Source organism: Girardinichthys multiradiatus, chromosome X (assembly GCF_021462225.1).
Source record: "Girardinichthys multiradiatus isolate DD_20200921_A chromosome X, DD_fGirMul_XY1, whole genome shotgun sequence".
Taxonomy (NCBI): domain Eukaryota; kingdom Metazoa; phylum Chordata; class Actinopteri; order Cyprinodontiformes; family Goodeidae; genus Girardinichthys; species Girardinichthys multiradiatus.
The window spans coordinates 16,239,042-16,260,113 of NC_061817.1; the positions used below are offsets into that span (position 1 = coordinate 16,239,042).

Below are 21,072 nucleotides of genomic sequence, written 5' to 3' on the forward strand. Positions count from 1 at the left end.
GTTGCTTTTTAAACTGATTTCCTCAAATGCTGCCACATATGATTTAACATTGGTAAAATCTTTAATGATTTTGTAACTGAGTGTTACTGGGCAGCCTGATGATAAATATGTATTAGTCTGCGTCAACATAACTGTGTAACAACTCAAGAACTATGGAGGACCGACTTCCACTCTTACTTTCACATCTTATTGTATTTTGAAGTACAGACGATCAAATCCAATGCATTAAAACTGATAATAGCTTTCTCGTTTTGGTTACACACAACCATCGGAAGGAGATGTTAATTACAGGTTAGCCAGTGTCACAAAATGTACTAATTGTTTATATCTTATTTGTCACAGTTTATTTGTTTCCCCTGAGTTCTCAAAATGCAGCCGAACTATAGATTTAATTGTGGTGGAGGCTTGTGGTGGAGGCTTCTTCAGTGTCTTTGTAATTGTGTGTTCTTGGCTCAAGAGCTTTTTCATCTTTTAGCTCAAAATAATCAGTTCAAACAGATACAGGGTATGACGCTCAAAGCGCTCCCCTTTATATTTGGGACTCATAATAAAATCTTACATTTACACCAGATAAAGTTGCAATGCTGATGGACAAAAAATATTGTGGCATTTTATTATAGAGAGATCTTGTGTCCAAAGATCTCCCTAAGCACCAAGAAAACCCACAAACAGATGTGTTTGCAGTAAGCAGGTTATGCAAATATTTATAGAGACATTGAAAGCTAAATTAGATGTCAAGGACCAAAAGATAACTTTTTGATTTTTTTAAAATGATCTGTAGCTGCTGCAATTTACCTAAAAAGTTTTAATAATTAGTATGTGTATTTTTTACTTTTAGATCACAGCAGTCTCTCAAATTCTTTTTCCTTTCCATCTTCACCAGGAGTGATCGTCTTGGCATTTGTGCTCTGCTGGCTTCCCTACCACGTTGGTCGGACCATATTATCTCTTTCTCTTGGCTCTGGTGCTGAGAGACAAGACATGGACACAACCCCCCACTTTGCCACCAATGGCAGCGCCAGCAGCAAGGACATTTATACGGATCCGGAACCCTTTGGCCACTCGGACTCTGATGCACATTTTGAGTCCCTCTCTAGCACTGAAAAGGTGGACGCTCTTCCAGAGTTACATAAAATTTTCTGTGACATGTGTGCCAAAGGCTCATTTCTAGAAAAAATTAAGTCAAAAGGTAAATTTCACAACAGTACTACATATAAAATGCCAAACAGGACAGCAGTTACTCTAAGCCCCCAAAATGTCAAACCAAGTCCCAAACCTGTGACTACCTCCACAAATACATACACTGTGACACCCTCTGACCTGTACATTTATACTCCACATAATGACACCCTCTTAAGCAACACACACTCTCACCCTGACACTCGCATGTACTTTCTTTACTATCTGTCTCAGTATTTTAACCTTGTGTCGTCTGTCCTCCTTTACCTCAGCCCTGCTGTTAATCCGTTACTTTACAACCTGATGTCTGCCAGGTATAGACTGGCTGTTCAGAGCCTCATATACAAACACTCTCACACTCACCCTCACCGCCTGCGCACACTCACAGCTCGGCACTCTACAACCACTTTGTAATGTAACAGCAATGTTGCATTTACTCTTCTCTCCAGCACACCCCACAGGTTTAGGGTTTAAGTCTGTGGACTGGGATGGCATGGAAAAAGGATATTTTTATGTCTGGTGATTCATTTTTGTGTACATTTGGCCAAATGTTTTAGACGACCTATTTTCAGGTTTCTGGCAGAGGCTACCAGTTAGTTTGTTCTTTTTTTCCCTAAGGAAATACGTGAAGTGTGTAGGTGAAATAAAAACATAAATATAATAGTTCTGACCCCAGCTAACTTGAAATTACAAATCCCTAAACTCAAACTGAGACATGGAGAGTGAAGTTTAAGAAATGAACCAGGACAAAGAAAACATTATAATCAAAAGATCAAACAACAGTAAGAACTAACAAATATATTAAACTGGTTTTTAAAATTACCTGATAAGTTAAAAGGAAAAACAAAACAAAAACAAAAATCAAATGTAACCCAAAATGGAAACAATCCTTACAATTACAATGATTCGTTTAAAAGATTTTATGTGTCTTCAAATTTTTTAAGAAAGATGGAATATATTGGAATTTGGATATAATCAATTCATAATTTCATTCTCTTTAATTACGTTTCTGTGCCTTTTGGAGGACAAACCATCACAGATGGGTGTAATGCTGTTTATGGTAACATGGTGATATCAGTATAACACCTGTTGCATTTCTTATTGAGCTTTGGCCATTTTGAAAGAGTGTGAAGGAGAACAATGAAGTAAAATTAGTGGCCATATGATGTTAACACAGAGGACATTATATGTTGAAACTGTAATGTACTGTAAATACAATTTACTTTGAGCTTATCTTTTTGCGGAAGTTGACTGGAGAGTTTGGGAGATTATTATTGAGAAATGCATGCCCATTACCAGGGCGATCATCCGGCTGAAATCTTTGGACATTGCCAAGGAGTTAAACATACCCGCCACCGAGTTTAAAGCCATCATCGTTGTGGCTTTGCATTGCGGCGCAAAACCAGCCTTGCCCAGCACCTACTTGGGGGTGCAAACCCTTGTGTAAAAAAACACAGGGGTTTGCTAACCACACTGTGTTTTTTTACATGCCTATACCTGTGACCCTACACGAAAAAGCGTGAAGTCTGTTATTGTGAAGTCAACTGGAAATGAAAAGAGGCAGGTTACTGTCATGTTGGCTTGCCTGCCAGACAGGACAAAGCTGCCAACATATGTGGTTTTCAAACTCAAAACAGTCCCGAAAGCAGCGATACCAGCTGGCATCGTTGTACGTGCCCACGAAAAGGGCTGGGTGGAGAGTTAACTTGTGGTAGACTGGCTGAAAGTGGTGGGGGGAACAAGGCACAGGACTCTCAGAAAAATGAGAAACATGGCCCCCTTTCTGTATGAGGATGGGAATCGTTGAGGACTGTGTTCGGGGCGGGGATTCAGGGTAAGGGCCGGGGTCACCGGGTTCGGGCGGAGCCGGCTCTAGTCTGGGCTGGTACTGGGGCGGTCTGGCTGTCTCCACCCCCGGAGGGAAGGGGACCACCACCTCCTAGGTCTAGGGACTGGTTGCCCCTGTGGGGTTTTGGCACCTGGACCTGGGAAAGTATGCATAGAGTATGTATGTGGAGTGTGAGTGAGTGTACGAAGTCCATTGTTGTTTGTCTTTACGTTAGGTGTGTGGGTGTGAATGTTTTTATGTGTACACATGAGGATGGGTATGTGTGATTGTGACTGTGTGCGCCTGTTTTTTGTGTCAGGTTAGGTCTTGGACTGCTCCCTGTCCTGGATCAGTTTCCTCCCTGCCACACTCCCTGCTGGTGGTTGGTGTCTCTGCCCACTGGTGTACTCGTGGTTCTTCCTGTCCGGGGCTGGGTGCTTTGGTGTGTGTCGGCTCACTCCCAGTGGCTGCTTGCCAGGATCTGGACCCATGGGCTCTGTCGGGCCTCTGCTTGGAGAGTGATATGTCCCGGGATCTTGGGTCTCTGGGTCCATGGCTGGATCTGCTCTGGCATAGACAGCTGCCAGCAGGGCCTGTGGGCTTGTCATTGCAGCCCTCTGGGACTCTCCCCTGCTCATCTCTGGAGGGGTAGCTGTAGTCTCGGCAATGATTCTCTTGGGTTTCCTGTGCTCTGGGGGACCTTTGGATGTCTATGGCTCAGATCTCCTCTGTGTCTGTCCCGGGTCCAGGGGGGCAGGTCTGTGGCTCCTCACACTCACTATTGCATAATTTTTTGGAGAAACCTATACACAAGCGCGCTCACTCTCAGACTCACAGGTGTTTAGATTCTGGTGTTAACAGATACACGAATGTTTTATATTGAGCCGCATTTACCACCAATTACATCTTGCATTCATAAGTACCGTGCACTTTTCGGTAAAAAGGCTGTTATTATGTATGCTTCTGCAGGTTTAGAAGCAAGCCGGGTGTTATCTTGTAATCTCTTCATTCTTCTTTCTCTCCTCCATTCTTTTTTCCTTCTCTCCCTTTTTCCTTTTTGTCCCACCTCTCTCTCTCTTTCACGCTTCTTATTTTTTCCTTTTCATTTCTGTCTCTGTGTCCGTAACAATCGAAATAAAAGCAGTTTCTAATAAAGTTTCTTTTATAAATATTAAGCAGAGCATTTAAGAGTTAACTGTAATGCTCCACTTGTGAAAGTAAATCTGTTGGGCTTCTTCTTGGCACTCAGACAACAGTTCTGAGCGCTTCTCTGTTGGATAGGATACTGTAAAAAAAAAAAAAGGGAAACATGCTCATTATGAATGCCTTCCTCGGACACCTGATTGATGTGGTGAAAACTCAGGTGAGGAAGATGAACAGCGACTTAGTCATCATACCAAAAGGGATGACAAGCCAACCATAGGTGCTGGATGTGGTGGTTAACAAGCCTTTGAAGGATGACCTGGGCAAGAAGGACGCTCCTGTCCAGCCATCACATGCTCACACCTTCTGGAAAAATTCAGAAGCCAGCTGTACGTACGCTTTGTGAATGAATCCTCCAAACATGGGGTGAAGTGACACCTGAGAGCATAATTCGTGGATTTAAAAAGGGCTGCATATCAAATGTATGTGTTTGTGGAGGTAGTCACAGGTTTGGGACTTGGTTTGACATTTTGGGGGCTTAGCGAGGACGAGGACGTTTAACAGAATAAACCTCATTCAGACTGTTGAGACATTTAATGGGCAAAGTTCCCACAATTTGCATTGAAAGACTTAGATTAAATGTTTTATTACAATTGTGTTTTGGCTACTGTTCAATATTGTTTAATTGCACAGATCTTTAATGCAATATTGTGTTGTTTTTTTTCTGTCATCTGCTTGACAAATAGATCTCATTGTTATGGAAGTTGTTGGTAATTCATTTTTTTCTTATTAGTAATTCATGGTATTTTATGTTATGGTTAATGATTTACTAGTAATTCACTAACCATTAATTAATTAGTGGTTAATGTATCAAATTCTAATCTGCTAAGTACGTGTTTTTTTTACATAGGTATTGCATATGCAATAAAGATCTAAGTGACTGCCTTTATAACCAAAATGAAAGCAGTCTGTAATTGTTTAAATGATTTTCCTCAGAATTTTAAGAAAAGAAATGTGAGAGCCTGCGCCGGCCAACTGGCACATATCTTCACTTAAATCTTCAACAAGTCACTGGACTGGAGCTGTGAGAGGTTCCCTCCTGCTTCTAACGCTTCACCATCATCCCAGTACCCAAGAAACTACACTTTGGACTACACTTCATCCTGCAACACCTTGACCACCCAGGGATGTACGCCAGGATCCTGTTTGTGAACTTAAGCTCGGCCTTCAGCACTATCAACCCAAACATCTTCCACCAGAAGCTCATCCAGCTCAAAGTCCTGGCTTCCACCTGTCAGTGGATCCCTAGCTTCCTGAAGGACCAGCAGCAGCAGGTGAGGCTGGGGAGCATCTTCTCCTGCACAAGAACCATCAGCACAGGCGTCCCCCGGGGGTGTGTTCTCTCCCCACTCCTCTTCTCTCTCTACACAAATGACCGCACCTCTGCAGACCTGTCTGTGAAACTCCTGAAGTTTGCAGATGACACCACGGTTATTGAACTGATCCAGGACAATGATGAGTCAAAAAACAGACAGGAGGTGGATCGGCTGGTACACTACTGTGGTCAGAACCACCTGGAACTTAATCCACTCAAGACTGTGGAGATAAGGGTGGACTATTGGAGAACATCACCCCACATACAGTACAGACCAAAAGTTTGGACACACCTCATTCAAAGAGTTGTCTTTATTTTCATGACTATGAATATTGTAGCTTCACACTGAAGGCATCAAAACTATGAATTAACACATGTGGAATTAATATACTGAACAAAAAAGTGTAAAACAACTGAAAATATGTCTTATATTCTAGGTTCTTCAAAGTAGCCACCTTTTGCTTTGATTACTGCTCCGCACACTCTTGGTATTCTGTTGATGAGCTTCAAGAGGTAGTCACCTGAAATGATTTTCACTTCACAGGTGTGCCATGTCAGGTTTAATAAGTGGGATTTCAAGCCTTATAAATGGGTTTGGGACCATCTGTTGTGTTGTGCAGGAGGTGGATACAGTACACAGCTGATAGTCCTACTGAATAGACTGTTAGAATTTTTATTATGGCAAGAAAAATCAGAATCAGAATCAGCTTTATTGCCAAGTTTGTATATACAAACATACAAACAAGGAATTTGACTCCGGTACACTTTGCTCTTTGGTTTTGTTTTTGTATTACAGAATATACATGCTACCTATTGTACAATGTACAATATACACATATATAAATAAAAAGGTGCATTTGCAACATCTGTATGCTGTTGTTTTGTACTTTATTGAATGTTCAACAGAGAAACAGCCTGGGGGAAGAAACTGTCTCTGTGGCGGCTGGTTTTAGTGAACAGTGCTCTGTAGCGGAATCACCATTTCTTGAAACCTGAGATGGTCTTCACACATAGATAATGTTCAGAAGAAGGCCCAGCAGAGACTGTACTTCCTGAGGCAACTAGAAGCAAAACCTTCCACTGGAGCTGCTGGTCATCTTCTACACTGCCATCATCCAGTCTGTCCTGTCTTCATCCATCTCAGTGTGGTTTGGCTCATTCACAAAACAGGAAAGGTCCAGACTGCAACGATCAATCAGGTCTGCAGAGAGAATCATCAGGGCGGACCTTCTCTCTATCCAGGACGTATACAAGTCTAGAGTCAGGAATATGGCAGCTAAAATCTCTGCTGACCCCACACACCCTGCACACAAACTGTTTAGGCTTTTACCTTCAGGTGGCGCTACAGAGAGCTGTTTGTGAAAACCAGCCAACACAACGACAGATTCTTCCCCCAGGCTGTTTCTCTGATTTTGTTTTTGGTTTTGTTTACTGTTAGCTAGAGGTTTCTTGTTTATGGTTTTGTATTCATGGTTAATTGTTTTCTGTTTCTCCTACAGTTCTGGTTTTCTTTTGCCTCCCAGTGTGTTCTCCTCTCGTCATTAGTTTTCCTCTTTTAGTTGATTATTGCTCGAATTTAGTTCCCTTTATTCTCCAGTCCTTAGTTTTGTTCCTCCAGTTCATCTTTATTCTCCAGTCCCTCCTTTTAGAGGTTAGCTTAAGTTATTGTTTACTTTTATTCTAGTCCTCCTTTTCCTCCGCTTCATTCTCAGTTTGTTCTATCAGTGTTGGTTTAGGTTTGTTTACTTTTATAGTCAGGGTTTCTTTATGGTTTCTATTATGCTAAGTTCTTAGGTTGTTTTGTTACCCCCCAGTTTCTCAGTTTACTTTAGTTCATGGTTATTCTAGTTTCTTATGCTTTATTTGATTATATATCTTGTCTATAGGTTTGCTTGGTCTGTGTGTCTCTTTATTTGTTAGTTAGTTCCTTCGCCATGTATTAGTCTTGTTATTAGGTTCACCTGCTCCCTCTGCCTCCCTGCCTCCTTGTCTCACCTGTTCTCAGTTCCTTTGATTACCTGCCTTTGTTCTCCCTCAGTACATCAGTTGGTTTTGTTTCATTGTTCTTTGCTGGTTCCTTCATTCACCCTTCGTTCACTACCCTTGTCCATGCCTTGACTTCCGCATGTTCCTGCAGTGTCTCTGTAAGTTGTGGATCGCTACTCTGGTCAGTACCTGCAGTGTTTTTTGTTACGCTTTGAACCCTTTTTGAATAAAGCTGAAGACTGCTCAGAATGCTGCTGCCTAGCTCTTGTCTGCGCTTCAGTCCACCCCAAAACCACACCGTGACAGATGGACACTTGACAGTCAGAGATCCAGAACCACACCATGCATACATGGACTGATCTCACATTATATTTTATTGTAAATGTACATAAACAAAAAATTCTTTCAGCTTTAAAAATTTCACAGCTATTATACACACAAAATAAATCTTCACTGAGAGCAAAGTGTAACGGAGTCAAATTCCTTGTTTAACAGTACTAACTTAGCAATTTAAGCTGATTTCTGATTCTGAACGAAGGGGTCCAGCTCACAACCGGGGTTGTTGTATAGTCTGATTAATACCGTAAAGTCAAAATTACAATATACTTCAGTTACATTTCTATTTCCTGGGTTCTAATAAGTGTGGCATCAGTGGTTGAATGAAAAAAAAACTAACAAAAAAACAGATTTATTCCCTAAGGTCAAATATTTTTTAATTCTAATGCTAGAATAGTAACATTTAATTTCTTTAAGGTAATCTTTATTAGTGTTACTATTACTTTATTTACATACACTAAGATTAGAATGCTTATTCACAATTTGGGAAAACCCAGAAAATGATGCCATGGCTTTGTAAGCTTCTGTTAATTTACAACATTTGAGTTTAAGGGCCTTGGGAACAATGTTTACAGGTTTTTGCAGGTTTAAACATCAGGGGAATATCCAGCCACCATATTGTTCAAGATGGAGACGAGTTCTGTGTCCAAGTTTGAATATGTTAAGGAAGGGGGAAGCTTGCAAGCCTGAGAAGAAAATTTCCAATGGGTAAAAAATATAACCTGGATGTTTTAAATGACTATATAAATAACAAGTTTAAGAATATATGTATTTAAATCTGTTTAAACCACATTTGTTAGAATATGCATATTTACATCTGTAAACATACAGACAAACAGACAAATGAGGCAGGGCTATTACATTGATTCATGTAGTTTCATACAGCTTGATGTGTTTTATGTAACATACATCAAATTATGTGCACTGACATGACAGATACAGCTACAAATGCCTTTATTCGACAGCAGTTACAGTTGTATATCATGCTTTAAGGACATTTCCTCTTATGCGGGCCTGTCTGTCAGCAGGTAACGATCGAGAATGGATTTCTTGAAGTGCAGTGGACACACAAGCCTCGGGCCAAGGGACAATTGATTAGATTGTATTTGTAATCAACCCTATTCTTGCTAGGTGTTCAAGATTTTCTTCTTTTCTAAGAACCAGGTTCTTAGAAAAATAGTCTTGATATGTTGATTTGAAATAGACTTGAAACTCTCCTCTATGGGCAGCTTGTTAGGAGAATGATGAATCTCTCTCATTGCTGACTGCCAGTGTATTGACAGTGTTGCAGTTAATGCTGCGACTGGTATAATGCACACTTTGGCTGTAAATCAAAGGTGGATGCTCAATGTGTTTATGTCCTGATCGTATTGATATGTTTAAAATATTTAAAATAAGCTGTAAAATGGTTGACTTTTTTGTTTGTTTGTTTGTTTTTTGTTCACATTAATTTATTAAAGACTGGTTACAGTGGTAATGGTGGCTAATGTTCTTAAAAAAGAAATTGCCATTCCCTGTTTCTGTTGTTTTTGAAGTCTAGGGTTCCTCCAAATCAGATGCCTGAACCAACTCAGCTGTTTTCTTTCTAAGGCAGTGTAAATATTTCACTTAACCGTAGTGGCATGAATGCAAAGACCTGTGAATATACGGAACATTCTTGCCCATTATTAGTTTTGGAAGTTTAGTATAGCAGCAACAGAAATCATACTCAGACAGCTAGGCCTTAACGAGGTGACTCCTATTTAATCACAACCTTTAACAGTTACCAGGCACAACCATAGGAGAGCGCTGCATGAACACTGTATTGACTTACTCGCTACCATTAGATGATTTTAATGAATAAACCAGTATGCCCTTGTAGGCCTTTTGTGCTATAGTGCTGTAAATAGGAAGGTCTAAAATTATCATGAATGATTGCCAGTATGGGTGTTGCTATATTTGTTGTGCATATTATGGACATTTGGCTTTGACTTGGCTTTAAGGAAATGTGCTTAACAGACCCACTGACCTCTTGATGGGGATCAATGTATGTTGCTGATGTGACTTTTTACGCTTTCTGGAGTCCATGTCAGTAATGTCATTTAAACCAATGCATTGATTTGTAGGTTTGACTTTACTGTCTTGAGTGATTGTTCCATCCATCAGTAAAAAATGTTTTGCTCCATGGATGTCACTCACGTGTTAATCTATGTGCATGCTCATATTGGCTGCTATGATGTATAACACGAACTCCCATTTTGTGCACAGACCTCTTAACAGCTTATTAATCTTCATGATCAGGACGTTCTTGCTTTAGATGGACCATTGTGGATGGGTCGCATCCATTGACAGTTGACGTATTTATGCTGCTAGAGCAGTGGTTCTTAACCTTTTTTGAGGTTCTGAACCCACCAGTTTCATACGTGCATTCATTGAACCCTTCTTTAGTGTAATAAAATATGATTTTTTTCTAAATTTAAGACATAGGTATATGTTTTTTTACTGGTGCACAAAATGAACATCACCTTGCTCAAAGAACAAAACCAACACAGTGCATGAACTCACAACAAATTACGGTATTACCTTATTCTGGCCCCCAAAAAATATTTTGGCCCAATAAAAGAATTTCAGCCCAAAAAAATATTTTTTTACTATTTTACTAATTAAAAATAAATGTGGATTTTTTTAAAGAATTTAACATTTTTTAATAACTTGCTTTTTTTATTTTAAAGTTAATTTGTTTTTTGTTGTTTTGAATCCACAAAATACTTTTTTGGGGCCAGAATAAAGCATTGCCCAAATTGCATACCTGCAAATCAGTGTGACTTCTGCTGTTGTTTTGGGAGACAAGTTTAGATATGCGTGGCTTCACCTTGGCAAGTGCTCCTCTCATGTCATCTTCACAGCAAAGTCTGTTCCTTTTCTTCGTTTTTATGTCCAGCATCCTCAAAAAGGATTGCTCACAAAGATATGTTGTAACAAATGGTATAAAAAAATTCCAGGGCTTTCTTAGCAATAACTGGGTACTTTTCCATTTGTCGACACCAAAACGTTGAGAGTGTTGTTGTTCTGAAGAGCTGTAGTTGAACCTGGCTCTGCTGAATTTCAATGATTTCGTCGAGGTATTCATCATTGACATCCGCTGTCTCAACAGTAAACGTAAATGGCTGTCTCACCCATGCTGGATATGATTCTCCATGATATTGTCTCCAACACCCTGCATCTGCTGATTGAGATGATTAAGAGCTGCAAATATATCAGCCATGTATGCTAAAATTACAATGAATTCAGGATTTTTGAAGCAATCTGCATGACAATGTTGCTGCTCTTGCAAAAACAAGGCTAATTCAACACGCATGGCAGAAACAGCACCTGTCCCCGGGATAGCCACTGAGCATTAGAATGGTACAGGAGTACTTCGAATTCAGAGCCCATTTCTTTACACAGCTCACTGACGATTGTGGTGCCTCTGAGCACTATTTCGCACATAGTTCACACATTCCACCACAGTTTTTAATACTTCTACCATTTTTGGAGGCAAGGTTTTAGTTGTCAACGCATGCCTGTGCAGAATACAATGCGTAACAATGATGTGTGGTGCATCGGCTTTTACTAACGCACCAAACCAGACTTTCTTCCCAGCATGACTGGAGCTCCGTCCGTACAAACTGCAGAAACCATATCCCATGAAAGATTGTTGTCTCTGAAGAAGTCATTGTTATGGAACTTTTTTGTGCCTTGCTTGATTTGCTCCTTGATACTGAAAAGTGGGGCGTGCAATATTATTCGGGCCCCTTTACTTTCAGTGCAGCAAACTCACTCCAGAAGTTCAGTGAGGATCTCTGAATGATCCAATGTTGTCCCAAATGACTGATGATGATAAATAGAATCCACCTGTGTGTAATCAAGTCCCCGTATTGTTATGGAAATTTTTACTGCCTTGCTTGATTTGCTCCTTGATACTCTACCGGAACTGACAAAAGTATTAGAACCCCTCAGTGTTGTTCCATTCTTCTCTTATTTAGTCTTAGAGTAATGGTTTTTCAGCCTTCTGCTTGCAGCTGTGTGAGATAATATGTAAGCCACACTGTTAAGATTATGTCTAGGACAACAGGTTTCACCTCGTCTCTCTGGGTCTCATGAGAGTCACCTTGAAAACTGTTGTAGCTTATAGAACTTTTGCTTTGTCTGGTCAGAACAATTTGGCAGCACTACTGAGCGCATCTCCAATGCTGTAAAAAATCCTTCTCTCTTGCAAGATTATAATAAAGCTGATTCTGAATGACAATCATCGGTTTCTGTCTTGATAAAAACAAATTTTTGAACATCATCCACAAGCTTCTTTACATCGGCTGCCTTAGTTGTTGTTGTAAGAGGCTTACAAAATAAAAAATCTTCTTTTATCACGTCTTCTTTCACATTGCGCACAAAAACAGCAAGATTAGAAACGTCTGTGGTCTCGTCAAGTTGAAGGCTGAATTTTGCCGGACTTGAAATTAGATCTGCAACTATTTGAGCCAAGATGTCTTTACTCATGTTTTCTGTTCTGACGCTGTCATTTGAAAGAGGAATTTGGGATAATTTACCTTCGGCCGCTGTTCCAAATATCAGATTCGCCATCGCTGGTTTTATGAGTGTTTCACGGATGGTGTGTGGCTTACCCTGCTTTGCAATCAAGTAAGCAACTTTGTACGATGCTGTGAGGATCGGTTTGTTAATGGGTACAAATCCAAGAGCAGGCAAAGTGGCCCTTTCATCGAATCTGGCTTGTTTTACCTTGTATTCCCCATCTCCATGCAACTTCAAGACGTTTTGCCGGTGCGAGACTAGAGTTGCTCAACTTGGCATTGCATATCATGCAGATTGGACGCTGACTCCCATCCCATCCCGTTCCGTGATACACGTGAATACATGTTGTACATATTCGTCTGACCACTTTCTTTTTTTGCTCGACATATTTAGTATGGATTAAAATATTAAGAAAGAAACCACACGACGTACAACTACGACAGCTGTTGACTACTGCGTGCACTAAATTCCCCGCAGCACTGATTGACCAAGCAATGTAAGGGGATCCTCTGCAGCAAGTGCTGGCCAAGCGGGGCGTGTCATCATTGACTTTACACAAGTGTGTCTTTACCTCTGTGGCAGAGGCTTCGCCGAACCTCTGAGACCGACTCATCGAACCCCTAGGGTTTGATAGAACACAGGTTAAGAACCACTGTGCTAGAGGTTCACTAAGAACAGTTCCTTAAGCAATAAATATTCCAGTCTGAAGCAGCACAGCTCTACACAGTTTTTCTTGTCTTCCAGTGTAATTGTCAATAATTCACTGTGGTAAGCTCTTAGATCAATAGCCAAAAGAGCATCGGTGACATGTGACACCTATTTGTCCAGTATGGCTCTTAGTGCTGTTTCGTCTCAGCTTTATGGATCTATTATAACATTACTACCACCAAGTCTACACAGCATGGATTAGCTGTCAAATCTCTGCTTATGTTTGTCAATCTTTAGCACCTCAGATATATTATTGGGTGCATTAGGAAGTGAAGAGAACTTTTCTTATTATTTACAAGCTGTCTAGCAGTAAGCATTGAAGAGACAATTTCAAAGCACTTTTAGTGTTTACTTTGTAGTCATTCTTTAGGATCATTCCAGCTGTACATTGACAGACATTTCAACAAGAGACTTCTATAAATACGAAAGAAACGGTTTTAAAATGTCCAAATCTTTTCAGATTTTTTTCCAAGGCTCTTTGGATTTAATTCTGGCCACTTTCATCTGAAAAGGCTTTTCCTTAGGTACAACCATGCTGCTCTCTGCGGGCTTTAAACATAACTGTACTATAGTAGTACTATAGTAGTGTACTATAAATCCAACACTCCCATGGAATCATGAGTCCAAAAAACATGTCATGTCTAAAAGTAAGGTTAAGGCCAGCAGATTGTAAACATCAAGAAATGGTGCTGTATAAGCACATCAGTGCTATAAACTGAATCTTTTTTAATGACTTCATATGTATTTATTAAAGGCTTTAAACAAGAAACACTCCTAGTCCATATTGTAACTGGTTCTCAGAAATCATTAGCATGCTGTTTACTGCCAAACATTTACATTAACTCATACAACTCCTCTAAGAAGTGAGAGAACTTCATCCAAGGTGGCGTCTTTAAGGAAACTGTGGTACCCTAATGCCCCAATGCGAATGAAGTCGGGACATTGTTGTTCCACCTATATGCAGTTGAACACACCATAAAGACAAGATATTTGATGTTGGAGCTGATAATCTTTATTCTTTTGTGCAAATATTCACTCATTTTGAATTTGATTCTTGCTGGTGTAAAATGTTGTCTACCATCAGAGGGCGGTGTGCTATGAAATTGTGAGAAATCCACTCACTTATGTGTCAAACCTGTGGTAATGTTTTGATTTCCTAGATATATGTTTAGAATGACCAAGTCACAGTCCAGATCTAAATCCAACTGAGAATATGTGTAAATACATTTATGTTGAGCGACACCTGACTGAGATTGAGCTAATTTATGGAATAATGGTCAAAAATTTCAGTCTCTGGATGTGCAAAACTTGCAGAGACATACCACAGAAGATTTAAAGATGTTACTGCAATAACAAAAGTACTACAAAGTATTGACAAAGGTAGGCTGAATACAATTGCACACCACACTATTCAGATCTTTATTTGTAAAGCTTGTGGTTGTTTGTGGCACTAAATATTGAGGAACAAACTGAGGAAAAAACTCTTTCAAAATGTTTTTGTTAATATGCCAGATTCACAATATGCTGCTCACAAAGTTAAACTTTAGGAACCTGGAAAGAAGAATGCAAGTAATTATCTGTTTACTTGGCCTCTGCCTCTTTCTCACTTTAAGAGTGTTTTTCTTTTTCCCCATCAGGGGTCTAAACATAGATTTACAAGCTTCATTAAAAAACAGAAAAGCACGCATACCAAGCCAAGAGACTTTACTGATCAAATTTATATCCTAAACACACACACAAGCTGACATTACACTGGTAAGTAGTGCTGGAGGTAAGCCCCCAGCACAACTAGAAGCTATGCACCGAATGATTGAAGAATCTAATAATAAAATGTGGAGAAACTTTCAGTCAGGCTTACAAACAGCATTCAATACTAGTGGCTGTGTTGTCTCAGAGGGAGGGATTTCAGCAGAGACCTCTAAGGTATGGAGCACATGGATGTGTTATTGATTCTAGGTAACAAAAATTATGACAATCACTGCTTTTCCTGCTATGAAGCCTGAGAGTCTGGCTTTGTGACTCTGCAGAAAAAGTATTAACACCCTTACAGATTTCTTCAGTTTTTACTTACTTAATTGTTTTAGATTATAAAACACATTTTTATATTAGACAGTTCAATTTCACTAGGCACACTCAGGGCTGATTATTGCCTAAAATGAAACTACTGGACAGCATAAAACAGGCCAAAAGATCTTAAACAGCAACATATCATGTTCTTAGTAAAACAAATTCAAGAGCATCTTGAGATGTATTTGCTGATTCCCAGCACAGTGCTTATTTGGAGTTTCATCTATGCTGTCTTCTGTTTACACTTACAAAGAAAGCAGACAAACTTGGATGAGGTCAAGTAAGAAAAAAAGACAGGTGAGGCGAGTCTTACTAATAAATAAAAGCTGATTGAATCTGCAGCTGGCAACACGATAAAAGGCTGCTGCTTGTCACGTCCTATTCTGGACCTCTGCACTCATTTCATTACTCCACAATGTCATACAAGATATTGTGTGCCTTTTTTCAGACCAGGATTACACAGTGTGATCTGAAACATGGCTGAGGATCTGCAAACATATGGGCACCATGCAAAAATACACAACCAACTACAGTGCCTTAAAAAATATTCATATCCCTTAAACATTTTCACGTTTTCTCACATTGTAACCTCACACTTCATTGTATCTTATTAGGATTTTTTGAGACAGAAACAGAAAGTAGAGAGTGATTCTTATGTAAAAGTACAATGATTCATGTTTTTGATTAATTTTCACAAGTAAAAACTTTTTTAATAAGCCAGCTTTACTTTGAAAAAAGTTGTGGAGAAATTTCACTTAGGGCTAGGTTATAATAATACCCTAACAAATGAACTGTCACGTTGTGGTTTTGGATCGGACCAAAGTGCAGACAAGAGCTCGGCAGGATCATCTTTGTAATTCAAAGATTTATTTATAAGGTCAAAAAACTTAGCAAAATCACTGCAGGTTTCCCAAGGCAAGGCGTGGCAAAAATCAAAGCATAATCATGGACGAGAACGAGGAGTGACGAACACAAGGAACCAGCAACGAACAAAGACACAAAACCAACTTATATACTGAGAGATAACAAAGGCAGATAATCAGAGAAAACAGGGAACAGGTGTGACGAGGAGGCAGGGAAGCAGAAGGAACAGGTGAAACAAATACAAAGGATGAGGATGGGCAAAGTAACTAATAAACAATAAACAGAAACACAGACCAAGCAAACCTATAGACAAAGATAAATAATCAAATAGGGAATAAGAAAACTAGAATAATCATGACTAAAGTAAACAGAGAAACTAGAGGGAACATAGGAACAACAATAACAACCTAAGAACAAACAAAGAACCTATAAAAAAAACCTGAATACAAAAGTAAACAAACCTAACAACACTGACTGAATTAACTGGAAAGGAAACAGAAAATAAACTAGTAAACAAGAAGAGTGCAAAGGAACAAATAAAACACAATTAACCACAAAGATACTAAAGAGAAATAAAACTATAGAATCCAGGGAAGATCAAGAACTATAATAATTACAATAATAATAATAATAAACCATACCAAGTAATAAGAAAACAACCATAAATTCTTCCATATCACATCAAATCAGCAGCAAGATGTCGGAAGGTTGGGCATAGCTATGTGTTCTAACAGGACAATGATCCAAAACAAACATCAAAACTGGTTTTCAAATGAACTTCTGCAGCTTCTGAAATGGCTACAACCTCAAACGTGTTGAAAATATAAGGTCTATGAAAAAAAGTCCTCTCTGCTCCATGAAACCATATCTATCATTAAAAGTCTAAAATTAATGTCACATTCATAATAATGCTGTGAGTATCTAAACTTCTGACCATAACTGTAGCTGCAATTTGCGTTGATTCCTCAAACTTAACATCATTGCTGATTTTCTTTTGTACCAACCTTGAACCTAAACAGCAACTTTAGGAAAGCTGCACCAAATTGGAGTCTTCATGTTTTATTCACAGCTCAGATTGCTCATTAGATCTTGGAGTAGACAGCCACAAATCCAGACGCTAACACTTTAATGATAGTTAATTATAACTGTAGGATCTTTATGCTTTTACTCTTCACTGCACTGCTCTGTATTTTTTGCATCACATCCTCTCAAATAATGCATATAGCAATATGTATTGGTTAAGTATCACTGTAGGGTTTGGATCATTGCCCATTTAAACCTCATTGTGACAAAAGTCTGAACAGTCCCTGTGAGAAAAGCCTCTGTTCTTTGGTCTGTAATAGCAAAGCAGCAGCTGAAAGAAGATGTCATGGTGACCGTTTGCTAAGCAGTCACTCCAGGGAAACTTTCCCTTTTTAGGGATATTCTGTGTGTTAAACTGAAAGGAACGTTGTCTTTTTCTCAGGATGCAATTTCAGCCTGCAGCAAGGTTCCTGCTAAATTGAGCAGCTTTTTCTTTGGCCTCTTTGAGGACAGGTCTTAGAAAACAGAACATCAATTCATTTAACAGTTTTACTTCACTGTTGCATTTTTCTGTTTTGTAGAGTTCCAAGGAGCTAATCTTCTTCAGATTTCATGCCTAGGCAGCAGAGGAAGTGGCTGAAGAAGTCAATGTAACTCCTTGGTCCCCTGACCACCAGTCTCCCCACCAGTCTGCATTCAGTCTGTGTTTATCAACTGTTGTTCTGGCCAAGGGGTAGTGGTAGCTTCCACTGCTTTCATTGCTTCATCACATTTTAAACCCTTGTGAACTATTGCCACAAATTTGGCTCAAACTGCTTCTGCTCTAAATGTTGCCATGGTAGCGTAACTGTCATATCAATGCTCGTTGATAAATTTTCCAGATATGATGGATAGTTTTGGAGAAATTTTGCTGACATCTAGTGGTCAGGGTTCTGCCCAATTCTGAGGAATTGAGCAAAATTTGCACCAAGTCCCTAAATTTAGAAGTATGTTCACACCTGCCACGCTTGGTCCGCTTTAAACGGACCAGGAGTTGTTTAACCCCCGTGGTCCAGACCTTTCATTCAGGTGGGAGAATAATCAAGCAAACCCTGATTCAGACCAAACAACTTGACCGATACCCACTTGTTGAGGTGGTCTTGGTCCACTTTTAAACGGACTCTGGTGCAGTTCGCTTCTGGTGTGAATATCCGATCTGACCCAACCACAGGCAAGATATACTTTTTTTTTACTTAACAAGCCACTGTAGCAAATGTTGTTAATGAATGCTGTGCTAAAATCATTCATGATGTGCTGTCTTTTGCTTAGCGACGTTGCTACCAGCATGCTGTGAGTAAGGGCGTGCAGAGCACATCGTCTCCCTCAGCTTCCAGGAAGCATTTGCAGACGCTGTTCTACAATTAGACATAGATCGATGCAAAACCTGTGTTGAATGAGCTGCTCTTGACACCCGTAATGATTTTGTTTATTTGTGCAGTAATAATTGCACAAATATGCAAAACAGAAATCCAGCAAGCATTACTTCCTTGATAGTTTTCCTCCATTTCCCGGTCTGTGCTCTGTCCCGCCCTAGTCATTTCTGTGCAATGGGAGCAGCAATCATCGCGTGTGGCTTTGTTAAAAAGTTGTAGTTCACTTGCAAAAAGTACAAGCGAACTGCACCAAATAACAAACACACCCAATTCAATTCAGTTTATTTATATAGTGCCAATTCACAACACATGTTGTCTCAAGGCACGTCACAACAGTCAGGTACATACATTCCAAATAATCCTAACCATTGAACAGTGCAGTCAGAGTTAGTTATTTATTTAAATTGGATAAAAAGTTTTTCTGTCTAAGGAAACCCAGCAGATTGCATCGAGTCAGTGACTTGCAGCATTCCCTCCTCCTGGATGAGCATGTAGACAGTTGACAGTCACTGGCGTTGACTTTGCAGCAATCCCTCATACTGAGCATGCATGTAGTGACAATGGAGAGGAAAAACTCCCTTTTAACAGGAAGAAACCTCCAGCAGAACCAGGCTCAGTGTGAGCGGCCATCTGCCACGACCGACTGGGGGTTTGAGAGAACAGAGCAGAGACACAAAAAGAACAGAGAAGCACTGATCCAGGAGTACTTTCTATGGGAAGGAAACGTAAATGTTAATGGATGTAGCTCCTTTAGCCGTTTCACCTAGAAAGAAAGAACAGATAAACTCTGAGCCAGTTTTCAAGGTTAGAGTCTGAAAGACAGCACATATAGTTAGTTACAGTAAAGCTCAGTCAATCGCCATGTCTAGGAGAGAGAAAGGGTTAAACACTGAAAGACAGGGCCATGTGGATCATCGGTAGAGGGTGAGCATTAAGTTGTTGCCAGCAGAAGCTTGGACGATTCCCCTCTCGAGAAAGGTGTCACAGGTAGACACAGAGTCAGGCCAGGTGAAGCTTCTAGGAAGAGAAAAGAGAGAACAAGGTTAAAAGCTGAAATAACAGCAAATAATGCAAAATTGGAGAGTAGTGTGAGAATGTAGCGAAGAGGGTGAATGTGGTCATTATGTCCTCCAGCAGCCTAAGCCTATAGCAGCATAACATTTACAACAATGTCGTCTCAAGGAACCCCACAAAGGGTCCGACTGATGGTCATTGTTATACTAAAAACCACATGGATTGGGATACCTCCCTCTGTCAGACTGATTATAACCATTGGAAAAGAGAAGGGGTCATACAGGTAGCAGAAATGGAGGGTGTGTTTGGACCTCAATCTTAACTGACCCGGTTTAAGCTAAACCTGACTCCCTCTTACTCCAACCAACAGGGAGGGAGGAAGGCTCCTTCCCTGATAACCTAAGCCACTTTTACTATAAGCTTTATCAAAAAGGAAAGTTTTAAGCCTAGCCTTAAAAGTAGAAAGGGTGTCTGCCTCACGGACCAAAACTGGGAGCTGGTTCCACAGGAGAGGAGCCTGATAACTAAAGGATCTGCCTCCCATTCTACTTCTAGAGACTCTAGGAACCACCAGTAAACCTGCAGTCTGAGAACAAAGTGCTCTGTTAGGAACATATGGAACAATCAGATCTCTGATGTATGATGGAGCTAGATCATTAAGGGCTTTATATGTGAAGAGGAGAATTTTAAATTCTATTCTGGATTTAACAGGGAGCCAATAAAGGAAGCTAAAATAGGAGAAATATGATCTCTCTTTTTAATTTTCATCAGAACTCTTGCTGCAGCATTTTGAATCAGCTGAAGGCTTTTAACTACATTTTGTGGACATCCTGATAGTAAAGAATTACAATAGTCCAGCCTTGAAGTATCAAATGCATGGACTAGTTTTTCAGCGTCACTCCTGGATAGGATATTTCTAATTTTGGCAATGTTCCAGAGGTGAAAGAAGGAAATCCTAGGAACCTGTTTAATATGGGATTTAAATGACATGTCCTGGTCAAAAATAACACCAAGGTTTTTTACCGGAGGTCAATTTAATGCCATCCAGTTTTGTTTTTAAAGACTCCAGTCCAAAGACGACAACTTCTGTCTTGTCTGAATGTAGAAGCAAAAAATGTAAAGTCATCCAAGTTTTTATATCTTCAAGACATGCTTGTAGTCTATCTAACTGGTTGGGCTCATCAGGATTTATGGATAAGTAAAGCTGAGTATCATCAGCGTAACAGTGAAAATTTATCCTATGCTGCCTGATTATTTGACCTATTGGAAGCATATATATAGTAAAGAGAATTGGCCCAAGTACTGATCCCTGTGGTACTCCACAATTACCCCGGAGTTTAAAGATGATTTATCATTTACATGAACAAACTGGAATCTGTCAGACAGATACGATTTAAACCAGCCTAGCGCTGTTCCCCTGATCCCTACAGCATATTCCAGCCTTTTTAAGAGAATATTATGGTCGACTGTATCAAATGCAGCACTGAGATCTAACAGAACCAGTACAGACACAAGTCCATTATCTGAGGCCATAAGAATATCATTAGTGACTTTCAGCAGAGCTGTTTCAGTGCTATGATGAGCTCTGA

At 39.8% G+C, this 21,072-nt stretch overlaps 1 protein-coding gene across 1 annotated transcript in view; it reads left to right on the forward strand.

Moving 5' to 3' along the window:
* LOC124863078 (growth hormone secretagogue receptor type 1-like) overlaps positions 1-18,461 on the forward strand; it is a 37,382-nt gene extending 18,921 nt beyond the window's left edge. The window contains exons 5-6 of the mRNA XM_047357331.1: positions 884-1,107; positions 18,366-18,461. Coding sequence (XP_047213287.1) covers positions 884-1,107; positions 18,366-18,461 — 320 coding nt within the window. The remainder of the gene's footprint in view (positions 1-883; positions 1,108-18,365) is intronic.
* Positions 18,462-21,072: the final 2,611 nt, after the last annotated feature.